General features: G+C 46.5%; 1 protein-coding gene across 2 annotated transcripts in view; it reads left to right on the top strand.

Moving 5' to 3' along the window:
* LOC138511235 (myosin-IIIb-like) overlaps positions 1-16,048 on the top strand; it is a 686,303-nt gene that overhangs the window by 576,882 nt on the left and 93,373 nt on the right. For both annotated transcript variants that reach the window (XM_069626778.1, XM_069626777.1), the window contains exons 20-22: positions 2,459-2,506; positions 14,148-14,195; positions 15,137-15,228. In XM_069626778.1, the coding sequence (XP_069482879.1) occupies positions 2,459-2,506; positions 14,148-14,195; positions 15,137-15,228 (188 nt within the window). The remainder of the gene's footprint in view (positions 1-2,458; positions 2,507-14,147; positions 14,196-15,136; positions 15,229-16,048) is intronic.

The following is a 16,048-nucleotide window of genomic DNA, read 5'->3' as shown; positions in this document are numbered from 1 at the left end:
GCATTCAGAAAACCAGTCTGGCTTTTGGTTAATCTGCGAATATCAATAGCCCATCTCGATGGATCCTTTATTACCAATGCAGCAAATAGTTTACCGTCAGCCTGCTGATCGGTTGGTAATTCTTGGATCCATATGGTTGCCATGTTTGAAAATGGACACAATATAAGCTGACTCCCAGCTCCTTGGCAGCACCCGCCGCCATAAGATCTGTCTTAATAAGTAGTAGCTGATACCTGCCCATAAGTCCACTTGCGATTTAAAAAGCATGCTATTGGGCAGATTGGGGGCCGGGGACATGGGAAGAGCTGGCTTTCTTAATAGCTTGTACAATATCATCCATGCAAAAGCCCACATGCCAAGCGGTCTCCTGCACAGAAAAGGTGGCATCTAAGTCACCAGCACTTTCCTTGTAGACCTTTCTAAAATAGGACCCCCAAGTTTCCTTTGAAATCGGATTAAGTTGGAAGTCTGAATCGCTTCCATCGATGGATTATACCCCAAACACATTTATAATTATTTTTAAACATCACATCCAACATTTGTTCCCTGTCGCGCTGATAAAGGGAGAAGTTATAGTGCCAAACGTTCTTGTGGACTGCAACTTGTATTTTGTAATTGCTCTAATCTTTTTACGGAGGGCTATCTTCGTACCATGGACCTGCTCATCACAGGTGTGTTTGTGTGCTTTTTTGCCCAAATTCCCTTTAATATGGGGATGCATGTACTTGGGAAAGGTTGTTGAATGATTGTAGTCAAAGTTAAGCTAATGTTCAAATTTACACCTACAAACTGTAACACCAATGGTTAAGATGTGGCCTTCGCAAATGTGTGTTAAATTAATCAAATTTTTGGCCAACACAATATTTGAAAATGATGGTGTTTGAATAAATAAATTATGCACTTGTGAAAATGTTCATGATTTTACGTTATTCCACTTCCAATTATCGTCCATACGATCAAAATAGTTTTTTAAAATACGACTAGGCTTTTGCATTTTCGCGTCGCACCACCTTATTCCTGAACCGGATGCGTTAACGGTCAAACTCATTTGCCCCCTTTTAGACCGACCTATGGTTTGTATGCGACTGATAAATATTATTTAGTCTGAGTAAGAAATTGTGAATATCATGAAAAAAACATTTTTACATGTGCACTGGGTGCATTCTACGTGTAACAAAAATGAATATAATGTTGATTTATATCAGTATTAAAAATATATATATTTAAAATGTTGTACATGAATGCTTGTCTCCTTATGTGGTTTCATTGTTTACAGATTAGTTTCATTTGTATGCCTTTGAATAATGTCAAACCTGTTTAAATGTGTTCTTTCTGGTATGCCCTTTGTTTATATAGTCTGAACCCTGACCCCAGAGGGCATATGTTCATTTTTTTTTAATTCGTATTAGACACTTTGACAGCGGGGACACACACACACAGGGTGGTCTTTAACGTGTGGTCTCAGCTACTGACACTGGAAAGGGCCTTACATATAACTCGCCACTGCAAAGAAAGACAATGGACCTCGTTGCAGTAATTCCGCCAGGATACCAGCAAACAGTAATACCGCTACAGGCACTCGGTCCGGTGGAATTACTGCCAGATTACGAGTGCAGTAAGGGTTGTAAATCCCCATTTCATGTAGGCCCATAGGACTCTATGGTGGGATTTGCTGGTATTACCGGCACTGGTAACACTTTACTGGAGGTAATTCCTCCACTCAGCCGGCAAACTTGTAATACCGGCACGTTAATTCCGTACTGGCAAAGTTGCAATGAGGCCCAATGAATGCACAATTGCGATATTAAGAGGGGCTTTGACTGGAAAGCCGTAACTGGCATTTATGAGGTGAAATGACACATACCAGTGTGGGGTGGCCCACACCTCTGCCTGGAGAGGCCAGGTGACCTTAACTCATCCCGTCAGGAGTCCAGGAATATTGGACGATGGAATTCTCAAGGTGGAACTGTAAGATCTCGACTCCTGTGTTTAAGGTCCCTCTCTGCAGCTCTGGAGCTGCTCTCAGGGGGAACTCTGTTGCTGGTGGCTTACTGCTGTTCCTTGGGTGTTATGCAGCATATTGCCATTAATGTATCTTATTATGTATGTATGTTATCACGTTCTCGCCATTTCGCTGTAATGCCATTTTCTTCACTGTGTCTGTGTCTGTCTTGTACATGCCTTGCAACCACTGTACCCTCTACACTGTCAGAAAGCATGCAGGTGCCTTCGGGCTTGGCGAGCTATATAAGCTTCCAAATAAATAAATGTATGCTCGTAGGTCTGTCTGGGAGCGATGGATGCTGGCCATGATGCTGTGAGATTCTGCCAAGGCACTGGGTGGGGCTTTGTGGGGTATCGCTGGCAACGGGGACTGTGACGAGTTGACCTGAAGTGCGTAATTCCTTGGCCACAGTTGTATTTCTGTCCTTGAACTGGTTTCTTTTGATTTCTCCAGGTACCAGATTCTACTTCTGAAGCCCGACCTACCTCCAACCAGGGAAAGGTAATCACTTTGATGCAGTTTTGTGGGCCCTGTTACTCTGTTGGCCATGGTTGCATATGAAGCAGAGAATAACCTTTTCATCTTTTTACTGCTGTACCCAAATCAGGGATGCACATATGATCACCCTCTGAAATATGAGTCCCACCAGGAGTCCCACAGGTGTTCCTTCAGGTTACATGTGAATCTGTAGGCACATAGACCCACTGAGCTTACTGCCTTCTCATTCTGGGAGATACCACAGAAAGGTCTGGTGCAGCACATAAACTCTAGCACATTGTAATACTAACAGCTTGGCTCGCCAGATGTGTTGGCCTACAACTCCCATCAGCCTAAACCAGCACAGTGAATGGTGAGGAATCGTGGGAGTCGTAGTCCAAAACATATGGAGCGCCAGACCGAAGTATTTGGACACCACCATTCTGCAGCAGATCACGAATCAGTGCCTGGATTGTTGGGAAATGTGTGAGTGCAATGCATCTCAGATCAGACATCACATGTGTTGAGCGCTGGTGCAAGCGTAGTCTTCTGCACTATTAGCACCTGTTCTGGGTGGAGCAGCCAATCGGGTTGCTTGAAACTCGAGCATTGGTAGGTGAAAGCCTACGTTCAGACTCAGAGCAGTCAGAGAGCTGCACCCAACCTTACCGCTGGTTATGACCCACCCGCCACCCGGCTTACCCCACAAGGAAAACCATTGGGCTTCTCTGAACACGGGCACATGTCTGCATTCCAAGTAGCCTGCACCCTCACCCTTCCACTGTCGGCTCCAACAGTCAGAAAACAAGCATTGGCAATGCCAACAGTTTGGGCTTTCATGTAGGCATGGAAAAGCACTTGCCAGGCATTGATGTAGTGGTATTGATTGATGGTAGCACGTGCAACATGGTGTGGGTACCTGGGCATCTAATAGCAGTGCCTGGCAAATGCCTAATACATATACATAACCAAAATTGTTGCCTTTGCCAATGCTTGTTTTAACAGGACTTCAGCGAAGGACAAGCTTAGTGTTTATAGAGTGGCTGAAAGCAGGCTTGGCTAACACATTTTTTATGACACTAGTGGTGTGTTTACAACTGCAGCGCCTCCTTGTCTTTAATGGAATCAAGACCCCCCGCGCTATTAGGAGGGGCAATCTTTGGCACAACACTGGCAGGCACTGAGAGTGCAAAGTTTAATGGTAAGGCTTGATTAAAGTGAGCTCCACTAGGTCCCATGAGGAGGTGCTTTGGGCGTGTAAGGGACAGGAACTGGGTGGCAGTGGCTATGGGGTTTAGCATGGCTATAGGCAGTGAATGGATGGGCAGATAACCCAACACCTACAAGCTTTGTGTCACTCCTCATATGCCATTTCCCCCATCTGTACTCTTAATGCAGTAGTTTCAGCTTAATGTTGGTGCTAAAGCACAACCGAATAGCCCACACTAAGCAGTTAGTTTAGAAGTAGGAGGCACAATCGTCATCAGCAGACAGAGGGGAACACTGAGCAACTCTCGGGCGAGGAAAAGCATGGTGTGGAGGGCCTCTGATAGTTTGAGGGTGCTAATGGAGTGCACAAGCAAGATCAGTGCAACAGGAGGATTCGGCTGTGGGCAGGATCAGTAGAGGGTCCTTGTAGGCATTGAGAAGAGTGGGGTCTGGGACTGTGCTGCAATGGCATAAGCAGCAACTCATGATTGCCTTCTGCAGCTGGATGCCTGGGCAGACCCATGGTTGACGACGCGGGGCAGGGGTAAATGTGCAAGCAGGGTAGTGATCATTGATGGGAGAGGACTCTTGCACTAGTGATCAGTATGTGGTGAGCATCTGGGATGCAATGCGCTCACACTTTGCATTCAGTAAAGGGGAACTCAATGGAGTGAGCAAGTGGAGGAAGGGGCTTTGGTCATAGGAGGGGACCATGGAGTTGGGCTTGACTTGACATTTGGTGACCGTTGAGGAAGGGGGTGAGGTGGAAGAATAGTGATGTTGAAGTGGGAGTGGTCAGAGGTGGTGGGGGAGGGGGCAATTGTGGGATCATCGTAGACCATGGTGGAAGATGGGAATGGCCTGTGATGGACGGTTATGTAGGTTGATTAGTGAGTTGTCATACCGATTCCACGTATTGAACTGTTGTCAGTTTGGATGCACAGGCGGTCTGTGGTGCTGTGAGGTGGGGTGGCTTGCTTTGTTCACTCGCACAATGTATGCATTGCTCTCCGCCATTACCATTGTAATGAGAAGCCTCTGCCAGTACAATGCTGTCCAACTTTAACAATTAATTTCACATTTATATAGCGCTACGAACCCTCAGGTATCTGAGCGCTGCTTATTATTACCCACGGTGTGTGGTGCTCATTTATCGAGCTCGGAAGGATGAAAGGATGAGTTTGGCCCTGCTGGGATTCGAACCTGTGTTAGCAGGCTCTGCACGGATGTCAAAGCGAGGGGGATACTAGCTGTGCCAGTTGACAGGCTTGACCACTCTATTGCCTATCAACTATTCACTGATAGGCAATAGAGTGCAAAGTCATCTCGAGTGGCCGCATGCAGGAAATGTGAAGAATGTTGAGGAAACCTCCATATGGCGCTCACATCTGTTTAGATGCCTGTGAGTGGGTGGGTTGTTAGTCCATGAGAATGTTAAGGTGAAGCTGGGCCATGAGTCAGGTTGCTTGAGGTAGTAAGGGAACGTTGATGCGCTCGTGCCACGTATGCGCCTCCCTCAACCTTTGAAAGTAGTGTTGCAGCTGTTCCCACTTTAACCTTCAATTAAAAGGCATTGGACTGCAGGGTTATCTTGAGGGTCATGAGGAAAAGATATTTATAATTAAATTGATAATGGGCCGGATCTCTCATGAGTGTCTATCACGACCACTTTCCTTCATCTCCCGCCACACGCTATAGCTTCCAGCACTCCAGTGCCAAGTACCTGGGTTTGTACCTCTCTCCCTTTGCTGTCCTGCCCCTGCACAGCCCGACTCTACACCTGGAGCTAAACAGCCAGAGTTCTGCATCTCCCTCCTCCACAGATCCCTAATGCTCTAAATCGTGTCTGCAGCCCTCGGGCACAGCCAGCTCCATAAGCGGAGCCTCTACCTGGCCACCCTGGGCTAAAAGTGTGTGCCTCAAACCCTGATGTCTTTGTCATCCTAAAAGCACCCCTCTGCCTAAAGCAATAAAGGGGTGCACACATACATACATACCAGTGCCCCCAGCTATACCGCTATCATCTCGCTATAGATAAGCACTGCGAAGTAAATGTATCAGACTGAGCCAACCACGGATCACTTTCAAGAAAATTGTTGCAGCCAGCTTTAACTCCTGGACCCCAGCTCTGTGGAACACACTCCCCGGGTTTCTTGCTGATAGTAACTCGACTGCTCTCTTCAAAAAAACACTTGATGGCTTTCCTCTTTGACGAAGAACTTGGTTAAAACACTGGCGTTTCTCTCTATCCTATGGACCGCCTCCATATCTTGTCCTTCATGAGCGCCCTGAGGCCTTTGGGATAGTGGTGCTATATAAAAAGTAATCTAGATGGATGGATGGATAGATAGATAGATATATAGATGGATCCAACAGCAAGCAAGTCCGGCAGCAGGTATAGGCTGTCTGCAGACACTTGTGGGGTAAGCGGGCGAGAACATGCATACTTGGGACCTCTCTGTCCTAGTCTTCACCTCACAGCACCCACTAAAGCCCTCAAGTGCATGCCTGGGACCGCTTTGTCCTAACTTCCATCACGCCAGGTCCTAACTTCCCCCACGTCCTTTTCCTACCTCACCTTCACCCTTCCGTCTCTCATATTAACCTCCTTCCCCCTATTCTCTTTCTGTACTGCACTCTGGAGGGGTTTAACTGTCTTGTGCTCTTTATAAGGGACCAACGTACATAGCATGGAGACATTGTGGTGTAGAGTTCAATATAGTGATGCCAGAGCAGCCTTGTTCAGAGTGCCCCTGGGGGGCAGGCAATTTGGAGCACCAGGCAGTGGCATTGCCATGCCTTCAGTGGCAATCTATTTTTTAGTTCTGTTCGATCAATTCAAGTCATGAGCACATGAGTATTTACCAAGAGACGAGACAAGGCGACCATTCTAGATAAGGATACATCTGTATTCTGTTTTATAACAGTATTTGAGAAGTGATGGTCTCTTTGTATGTATTGGAATGCCCTGGTAAGATGTCACTTTGAAGGACACCTTTCTCGCATGATCCTCTTAAGCAATTAGCTCATCAGAAATGTCACCGTGTGCTTAGGGAGGATCCAGGACTAGAACTACTCTGCTCTCGTGGTCCCACCGCTGACATCCACGACATGGAGACTCTGGATCCTGGTGATCCTCCAGGATCTGCTAAACCTATGGCGTATCTGCTATTTCCTCTCTGTTCTGTTGAAGGTGTGGGGTGGGTTGCCACCGTGTGTGTGTGGTCGTGTGTGTGGTCGTGTGTGTGGTCGTGTGTGTGTGTGTGTGTGTGTGTGTGTGGTCGTGTGTGTGTGGTCGTGTGTGTGTGTGTGTGGTCGTGTGTGTTCATGTTTTGTGACAATGTCGGTGTCATGAACCTTTCCAGCATCTTCCTTCCCTCCAATTATTCATGAATGCCAAAACCCTAAGCATTAACCTGAATGCAAACCAACCATGACTAGGCATGTCAATGCCTTGGCATCCGCCACCTCCGCCAAACTAATTTCTTAAAGCAGAAAATGTCTAAGCCCTCATAATTGTCTTACGCTATCCAGAGCGATCAATCTGAGCAAACTGAACCACTGCAGTGCCCTCCTCAAGCCAAATTATAGTTTCTCCAAAATAAAGCCCTGCGAGCGGCATTGGGTATCCGCAAATCGGACCATATCTCTTCCATGCGCAGAGAAGTCCATTGGCTACCAATAAAAGTCTGGATTGGCTTCAAAATTCTTACGATTGCCGCATCCACAATGAAGGCACCACCCACCTGAACCATGACATCACAAAGAAACATTGTCGCCTAGTTCGCTCCTCCACTCAGTTTACCTCAGCAGTTCCTCGCTACAAACTTGCCAGAGCATGGGGTGTGAGTTTCAGCTCCACTGCCCCCATTCTGTGGGAACGCCCTACCCTCTCATCTAAGAAACGAGCCCTCCTGCCCAGCATTCAAGAAATTCTTGGAAACTTGGCTAAGTACAACTAACACCTAACCAAGAACTGTCTAAAACGCACTAACCACTGAACGCAATGACTTGTGTTGTCTTTTTCGTATGATACTACAATGTACATAACGCTGTGATACCTTTGGGTCTGGGCGTTAAATAAATGTTAAAATAAAAATAAATAAAAAATATAGTTCACTGGGACGGGGTTTTGAATGCCATGAACTATGATGGGTGCCATATCTTTGAGATTGTAATCTGAACAGAGATCCACCCAGAGACTATTAGCCCTATTAAATAGCACACCCCTGATGGACTATAGCTTGTCCCACCATAACACCTTTTTGAATTGGATGATTCTGATGGTGACATGCCTTTCAGTTGTAGAGAAACCCAGAAAGACTGGTCCCATTTGACAGGATCAGACCCTGTCACGAGTGGCTAGAACCCGTCTCAACCTGGGTGGAAGGCCTGCCATGGTGAAAGCCATAGCCAGTCCTTCCGCAGATGGGGATGTTGGCAGTGTAGGGCCCCATTCCCCTCCCCAAGTGGCCCCTTATATGTGGGCCGTACCCACTTGCATCACTCCATGCCTCTTGATGCAAATGCTCCCCAGGTTTTCTCTTTGTGCAAGATCCAGAGTCAAAGCGGCAGCTGTATGGAGAAGCCAGTGGAGGGAGCTCAAACCACCAGTGCCCCATCACCATTCCCAAACCGGCAAAGTCAGAGAGATAGTTCACGACGCTGCAGAGAGCTTATGCAGCAGCCTCACAAGCCACCCACTGCTCACCAGTACTGGCGCGTGCAGTGGAAAAATCACTGCAAACACCCTAGATTACCAGGAATGTCAACAAAAGCCACAGCCAACCACATATACTATAGTTATCTTGGGGGAAGCCGTGCCATGGGCCCCTAACTCAAGCCATGTGGGCTGCCGTTGCTGCATCCCGCCACCCCATGCTGAGACTAGGGGTTGGGCTTAATGCCATATATGTACATAACATCTTCTGGACGGAGAAGACCGGGTTAGATTTGGCAGGGTCAGACTACCTTGCAGAGGAGAGGGGGAAAGCATAAGAACGACCCCAGAAAACAGGACTTTGTGGGTCAGAAGAGGAGGAGATGGCAGACTAAGAGACCAGCAGGGGGTGAAAAAGGACTGTGAAAAAGAGCATGGAAGCGAATTATAGAGCAGACAAGATTTTGTTTAGTGAGTGCAAGTATTGAGAGTGTACGTGTTAGACCGGCAAGTGATATTATTAGGAGTAGTGCAGGGACTGAATGTGAAGTAGTTGGGAGCTTGAAAAGGCATGTGAGTAGAAGGTTGATGGGAGTACTATTGTTGAAGAGGGAGATGTAACATCGAATGGTGGAGGCAAGTGGTAGGAGGAGTGAGAGAGTTCAGAAGGAGTGAAGGCGAGAGGAGTTGGGAGTAGGAGAGTAGTCCGAGGAGAACATCAGATAGAGAGAAAGGGAGAGGAATACGTAGTGTGGCAGGTCAGAGGGAGGCCAGAGATGGACATTTTCCATTTTATGGACTTTATTCAACAACAAAAAAGAAATAAACTCCTGATTATCGCTAAGCTATGGGTTTTCACTACCAAACACAAAACTAACTGGGGTGCTCGTCAGTGAGTCTAAAAGGAAGATTCTCTCCTCTGTCCAATGTTGAACTTTTCTGTTCCTACCACTATCCAAAACAACCTAGGCACAGCAGATTGGCTCCCTTGCCCTGTGGTCTGCTTCTCAGCACAGTCACTTTGGTAACTTAACCATAGATGGTTCTTGGCATCATTTTTGACAAATTCATACAGTTCAGAAATAGGGCTCTTCAATTTCTCTCTCGTGTCCTTGACACCTTGTTTTCCTCTTCTGAAGTTAATTATCTCTTGCTCTCCTTTCAATACACGTGATGCTTCTTCTCTAGACAATGGCCACTCTTCCTCCTGACTGGGCCAGTTGAGAAGATTCTCAAATTGATTCACACTTTTCTTTCGTCACTCGACAGTTACTGGGACTAGTATGTGTGTTCCAATAACTATTCACTGCTGCTTCCACTACTTAGTTTTACTGGGACAAGTATGAGGGTACTAGCAATGATTCTCACTTCTCTTCACCTCTTATGTATTATTGGGATGAGACTGAAGGTTCCAGGAATGATTTTCTTCTCTTTTCACGTCTTTAATATTACTAAGACGAGTGTGAGGGTGCCAGTAATTATTCTCTTCTCGTTTCACCTCTTTAGTATTACTGGGATGAGTATGAGGGTGTCACTAATGATTCTCTTCTCGTTTCACCTCTTCAGTATTACTGGGACGAGTGTGAGGGTGCCAGTAATGATTCTCTTCTGTTTTCACTTCTTTGGTATTACAGGGGCCATTGGAGTAGCAGTAATGATTCTCACTTCTCTTCACATCTTTAGTATTACTGGGACAATTATGAGGGTGCCAGTAATGATTCTCCCTTCTCTTCACCTCTTTAGTATTACTGGGATTGTGAGTGTGCCAGTTATGATTCTCACTTCTCTTCACTTCTTATGTATTACTGGGACGAGTATGAGGGTGTCACTAATGATTCTCTTCTCGTTTCACCTCTTTAGTATTACTGGGATGAGTGTGTGTGTGCCAGTAATGATTCTCACTTCTCTTCACCTCTTCAGTATTACTGGGACGAGTATGAGGGTGCAAGTTATGATTCTCTTCACTTTTCACAGTTGGTTCTTTCTTAAGAATGTTCCCACATAACTTCCCCTTCTCCTTAGGGAATGTTGAGTTGCATTCTTTACTGGGACGAGTATGACCATTATACTGGTTATGGTTGTTATCCCTCCCGGGTCTCCCACATTCCCCATTACCTCTCTTGCTTGGGGTTAGCATCACCACGCTTGCGTTCTGGACCGGATGCTTCGTTCTACTATTCAGGCCGGCTTCAGTATCCCAACCCCCCCCCCCCCTCTTTCTCTGCACCCGCTCTATGCTGTCAATGGGTTCATGGTCTTGGTGTCATTGTTGGTCTTAACAGTCCATTGACTCTTGGTCACACCACCACATAGAACCCGCTAAGTTATATGAGGTTTCCGTCGCTCAGTTCTTCCATCTTCAGATATTTCCTCTGTTGCCTTCACTCGCTAGCTCGTTTCCTGGTTTCCAAGCATCTCGGTCCGGGTCAAGTTCTCGCACACAGCCGATTCCAATCTCCCAGGCTTCGTCACCTCCTGTAGCTGGGCCTTCAACGGCGGAGTGCCAGAGTCCTTTCTCTCTTCTGGCAGAGTACTCTGCATTACTCGCCAATCTTCTTCTTTCACAGTATTTAATAGATTTTCTTTCTTACATGTATTTAAGATTTCTGCAGCTGAAAAACATACAGCAATCGGTTCTTCATGGCTTTTTACAATGGAGGCTGTTGTGGTTGGACTGTTTGTCAGTGACTTAGGGAGTTCCTCTTGGAACAGGGAGTCCTTTTCCCCAAGGGGGGAGTCTCTCTCAGTGAGGTCCCAATTGCCTCACAGGGAAAGGCTCCTTCCCACTCCCCGGGAAAAGTGAATGAATCCTGCCATTTATCACAGTAGGCATGATCAGAAGAAGGCAGAGTCTGGCAGCGAGTCTGAAAGGCACACCCTAAAATCCCTTTTAGTCAACTAACAACACTGATAGTGTTGGGTCAGCCTAGGAAGTCACTGGGTAAGTTTAGATAGACAACACATTGGCCTTTAGGTTAGAAAAGGCATAATTTGAACACTAGGCAGAAACTGGCAGTATCTACTAACCTGTGGAGTATGGATACCTGGGTTTGGGAGGGATTGGTGCTTTTTAGATGCAGGGGCGAGACGGCCCGAGCATCCTGACGCAACCTTCAGTAAAAACTCTTGAACTGGACGCCATGCTTCGAGGTTTGAAAGACCTTTCTTTATTTAGAATCGACATTTCCAAATCCACCGCCATGAATATCACTCCCAGAAAATAAGCGACGAGTTGCAGGATGAATTCCCATTTGAGTGGTCAAGCACCTTCTTGGATTATCTGGGGGTTAAAATCGCACCCAAATACGAGGGCTTGTTTCGGGAAAATATCCCACTGTTATGGGCTAAGAGCAGGAAGCACTTGAGGCGGGAGCTCCAGCAGATATCGTAGCTAGACCGCATAGTGGTGGTCAAGATGACCCTGCTGCTGAAATTGCTCCACACTTTCCAGGTTGTGCTGATCCAAATCCCACCTAAAATGATCAAGCAAAGGCAAAGTTTGATTTTCTAGTTAATAAGGGCCAGAAAACTCCCCAGAATTCCCCATAATATTCTTACAAGGGCTACGATACAAGGGGGTCTGGGTGTGCCCAACATACAACTGTGCCTGACGGCTGCTTAGATGAGCCACATTTTGGATTGGACAGCGGAACAAGGGGTCGAGCGGCAAGAAATGGAAGCCGCTAGAACAAGAGGTGTGAATATCTCCGTTCCTGTCCATAGGGGCTATTGCATTGATGGGAAACCTGTTGCCATCGACGCGCTGCTCGTTAGCATGCTGGAAGAAGGGTTGCAGGCAACTAAAGATTATCCGTTGTCTGGGTCCACTTTCTCTGATAAATCAAAACCCAGATTTATGCCCGGGTATCCACAGGAACCCTTTTGCTATCTGGGAACGAGAGGCACCCCTGACATTGGAGAAGCTATGCAGCGAAGACAGAGCCCTCCTGTTTGTACAATGTAAGGACCGCTCCCACTTACTGGAAGCTGAACGCTTTAGATGCATCCAATTGAGACACTGGAGATCACAGGGAAAGGTGAAGGCGACCTCTAGGGGTTTTAAAATCCTGGCTTATGTAGGAAGCGTCGTGTAAAAAGATTTCCCATTGTTCTACATTGCTCAATGATGTACAGAGTGGAGAGCCTCCCATACATGTCTGGGTGGGAGGCTGAGTTGATCACCTCAATCCCGATTGAAACTTGGCACTGCGTGTGGGATAGGATGCAGGGAGGTTCCAGATGCAGAGCTGTGTAGGAATGTGCCCACAAAATGTGTTACCAGTGGTCCCTAACCCTGCATAGATTGCCCTCCAGTTTGCCAAACCCGTCGCGGTTATGCTGGAGAGGATTTGGTGGGGTGGTCAACGTGGGCCATCTGTGGTGGCACCGGGACGGTGCTTCCCCTTGATCCAGCCTATCCTCCTTGGTGGCAGCAATGCAGTGGGACACTACCCAGCAATAGAGAATATCTCCATCTGCTATTGGTGAGATGCGCCTGTGCTTTGCATTCTGGACCTGTTTGCTATTGTTTCAGAACTATTTGATTTATTTTTTCTTATAGTGTATTTTATGATCTGTACATTTAAAGTATACTTTTTTGACATTCGTCTATGAATACAACTTTTTATTTTTATAGTGATATGATGAGACCCTATTTATTTAACTAGATTGCATCTGTTTTGCTGTTATTGGTGTATGCGATGCGGCTTTCTGCGGAGTACAACCTGAGTGGTCAGCCTCTCTACCAAATGGTGAAGCCGGTGCTCTAGTAAATCCCTGATTTGATTTTAGATTAGGGGTTCTTTCTTCTGGAACAACCTTTCAACTGCTGAAAATGTCTCTGCGGCTTTTGGATTCCCTGTTACCCACTGAGCTACTGACTACTTTTCATTGGTGCAGTGAATTCCCCAGAACTGACCTAGCGGGTAACCAACGTTCTCTCCATTACCCTCTAAGGGGCAGCAGTTGGTGAAGAAACATGCCACACCTTTTAATTAAAAGTGGTTCAGACTCTGTATTCATACTTCTACTTGGTTCACCAGGGGGACGGGTCCTCGGCTTTGCCATACGCAACTCGTTGGATCCCCCTTGCTCCTCCGATCGCACATTTGCATGTTATGTTAGAGGTTCTTGTGCCGCACACTGTTGCCATCTGTGTGGTTTCTTGGTACTCTGGTGGATCTGTAAAGCGAGGAGCGAGGAGGGAGGAGGGAGGAGGGATAAGTTAGTAGAATTGAGCAGGAGAAAAGAGCAAGAGAGCTGTGATGTGCTGTTGGCAGCTTCAGTTCGGTTGACACGGTTCACTGAGCGTAGGTGTTTTCCGGTTGGTTGCCGCCATGTGCTTTTTTTGGCGAGACTATGCGTGGTTTGTTTCGTCGTTGTGGTGTAGTGAAATGCGCACGGTTGGTTGTGCTGTAGAGGTATGGCTGTGTTTAGTTCAGCGTTTGAGAGGTGTTTGCAGAAGGGTGCATGTTTAGTGGGGTTGCGAAGTGGCACTTTCCATTCCTACCCCCGCTGTTATGACTGTGTCCCATATCCCTTCCCCCTGGCGGACATTCTGGTGTGCAGCAATGACCACCTCCACGGTTGTTCGCGGTGCCACGCGATCCGTCCGTGCGAGATATTGCTCCCTAACACAGATGAGCTAAGTGAAGGGAATGGCTCATCACCGCTCCACAGGTTCTCAGCTGAGAAAGATGAATCGTCTTTCTAATATTGCAAGAGTGGCAATTGGACAGGGCCAGCCCTCTTCATGGTCTTGTGGCTCATTTTCTCTTGTTTCCCTTTTGTCTTTAGTTGTTTGGCGATCTTGACAAGCACTGACCTGGAAGGATGGAAATGTGGGTAAGTACTAGGAAGAGTGCACGTATTGCACAGGGATCTGGGGGGCTGGCCAGGGATTCTGAGTGGGTTGACGCTCTCCTGTTTGGGCAGTGGACAGCATTACAGAGAAAGTAGGCATCTTCGTATTTTTACCAGTTCCTTAAACTTTTAAAATAATGAGTGTATTTGAAATTGGATCTTGTTAGAGGGAGATTTCTCCCTTGCCAACCTAATGTATGAACGTCACAAAGAGAATCTGCTGTCAATCAGTAGATTGACGGAGCATCACTTGCTTCTGATTGGAGACTTGGTGTAGCACAGTGTGCGCCCTCTCATGCTAAGAGTGCCAGTGGTGTGGGAGGCCAATGGCCTGGCCATTCCTGTGGTAGCAGACACCGTATTTCCCTATGAGGCTAGCATGGTACAGAGCGCAGCATTCAGGGGAGCACCTCACTGGGTGGAACCAGCGAACCCTAGTCTAGAGGGCAGGATTCAAGAAAGCACTTCAGTATTTAGCACTGATTAGGGGGCATCACTCAAGAAAGAGGTCACTATACAGCACCAACATCATCACTGGTGCTATGCGGGTGGAAGGCATGAGTCAAGAAAACACATCACTGCAAAGTGCCAACTCTAGAAAACTGGCATCATGGAAGGGACCTACCCACTGCATAGAATCTAATGCTATGGCACCAGTACTGTTTACAGAATCTATTTCAACATCGCCAGCCCACTGCACAGAATGTAATGTTATGGCACCAGTACTGTGTACAGAATCTATTTCAACATCGCCAGCCCACTGCACAGAATGTAATGTTATGGCACCAGTACTGTGTACAGAATCTATTTCAACATCGCCAGCCCACTGCACAGAATGTAATGTTATGGCACCAGTACTGTGTACAGAATCTATTTCAACATCGCCAGCTATAACACCTAATTGGCTTTTTTTTTTCTTGCAGAAAATGTCGTCTCTTTTTTAAGTACTGGCACCAGGAGAAACTGGCACGATGCCTTCAACGCCTCGATGAAGCTGCGGTTGTCATCCAGAAATGTGAGTAACATTGTATCGCTCTCGGCCTCTCCAGGTATTTTCTGACCTTTCTGCATCAGGGGAAGCGTGAGAGACATATTATCCTTTGAGACCTCTACACGTCTTCTTAAACAATAGCAGAGGAAGCGTAAGCTCTTGCTCTAGGACCCCTCTAGGTGTCTTTTTCTAAGTCACTGAGAAGGGGTAGCCTCTTATCACTCTGGACCTCCGAGTTCAGCTTTCAAACTTTACTTCCTGTAGCATAAGTGAGATAATGTCGAATCGCTAATTGCTCTGGGCCTCCCTAGGTCCGTTTTCTAACTTTACTTTGTATAGCAAAGAAAGTAAACCTTCTTAGCTTGCTGGGTGACTTTTCAATGTTACTTTCTGTAGCCGAGGAAGTGTAACTTCTTATCTCGCTGGGTGACTTATTACCTTTACTTTCTGTAGCAGAGGACATGTAACTTCTTATCTCTCTGGGTGACTTCTTTCTGTAGTAGGGGAAGTGTAACGGATTTCTCTCGGTGACTTCTTAACTTTCTGTAACATAGGAAGTGTAACTTATTATCTCTCTGGGTGACTAATTCACTTTATTTTCCGTAGCAGAGAAACTGTAACTTCTTATCTCTCTGGGCGAATTTTTTACTTTCTGTAGCAGCGGCAGTGCATTTTCTTATCTCTCTGGGTGACTTCTTAACTTTACTTTCTGTAGCAGAGAAAGTATAACTTCTTATCTCTCTAGATGACTTCCTAACGTCACTTTTAATGCAGGGGAAATGTAACATCTGATCTCTCTGGGTGACTTCTTAACTTTACTTTCTGTGACAGAAAAAGTGTAACT

This window comes from Ambystoma mexicanum, chromosome 6p (genome assembly GCF_040938575.1).
Source record: "Ambystoma mexicanum isolate Mex_15411 chromosome 6p, UKY_AmexF1_1, whole genome shotgun sequence".
NCBI lineage: Eukaryota > Metazoa > Chordata > Amphibia > Caudata > Ambystomatidae > Ambystoma > Ambystoma mexicanum.
Note: the sequence above shows the minus strand (reverse complement) of the source record. Positions and strands in the feature narration are given on the sequence as shown.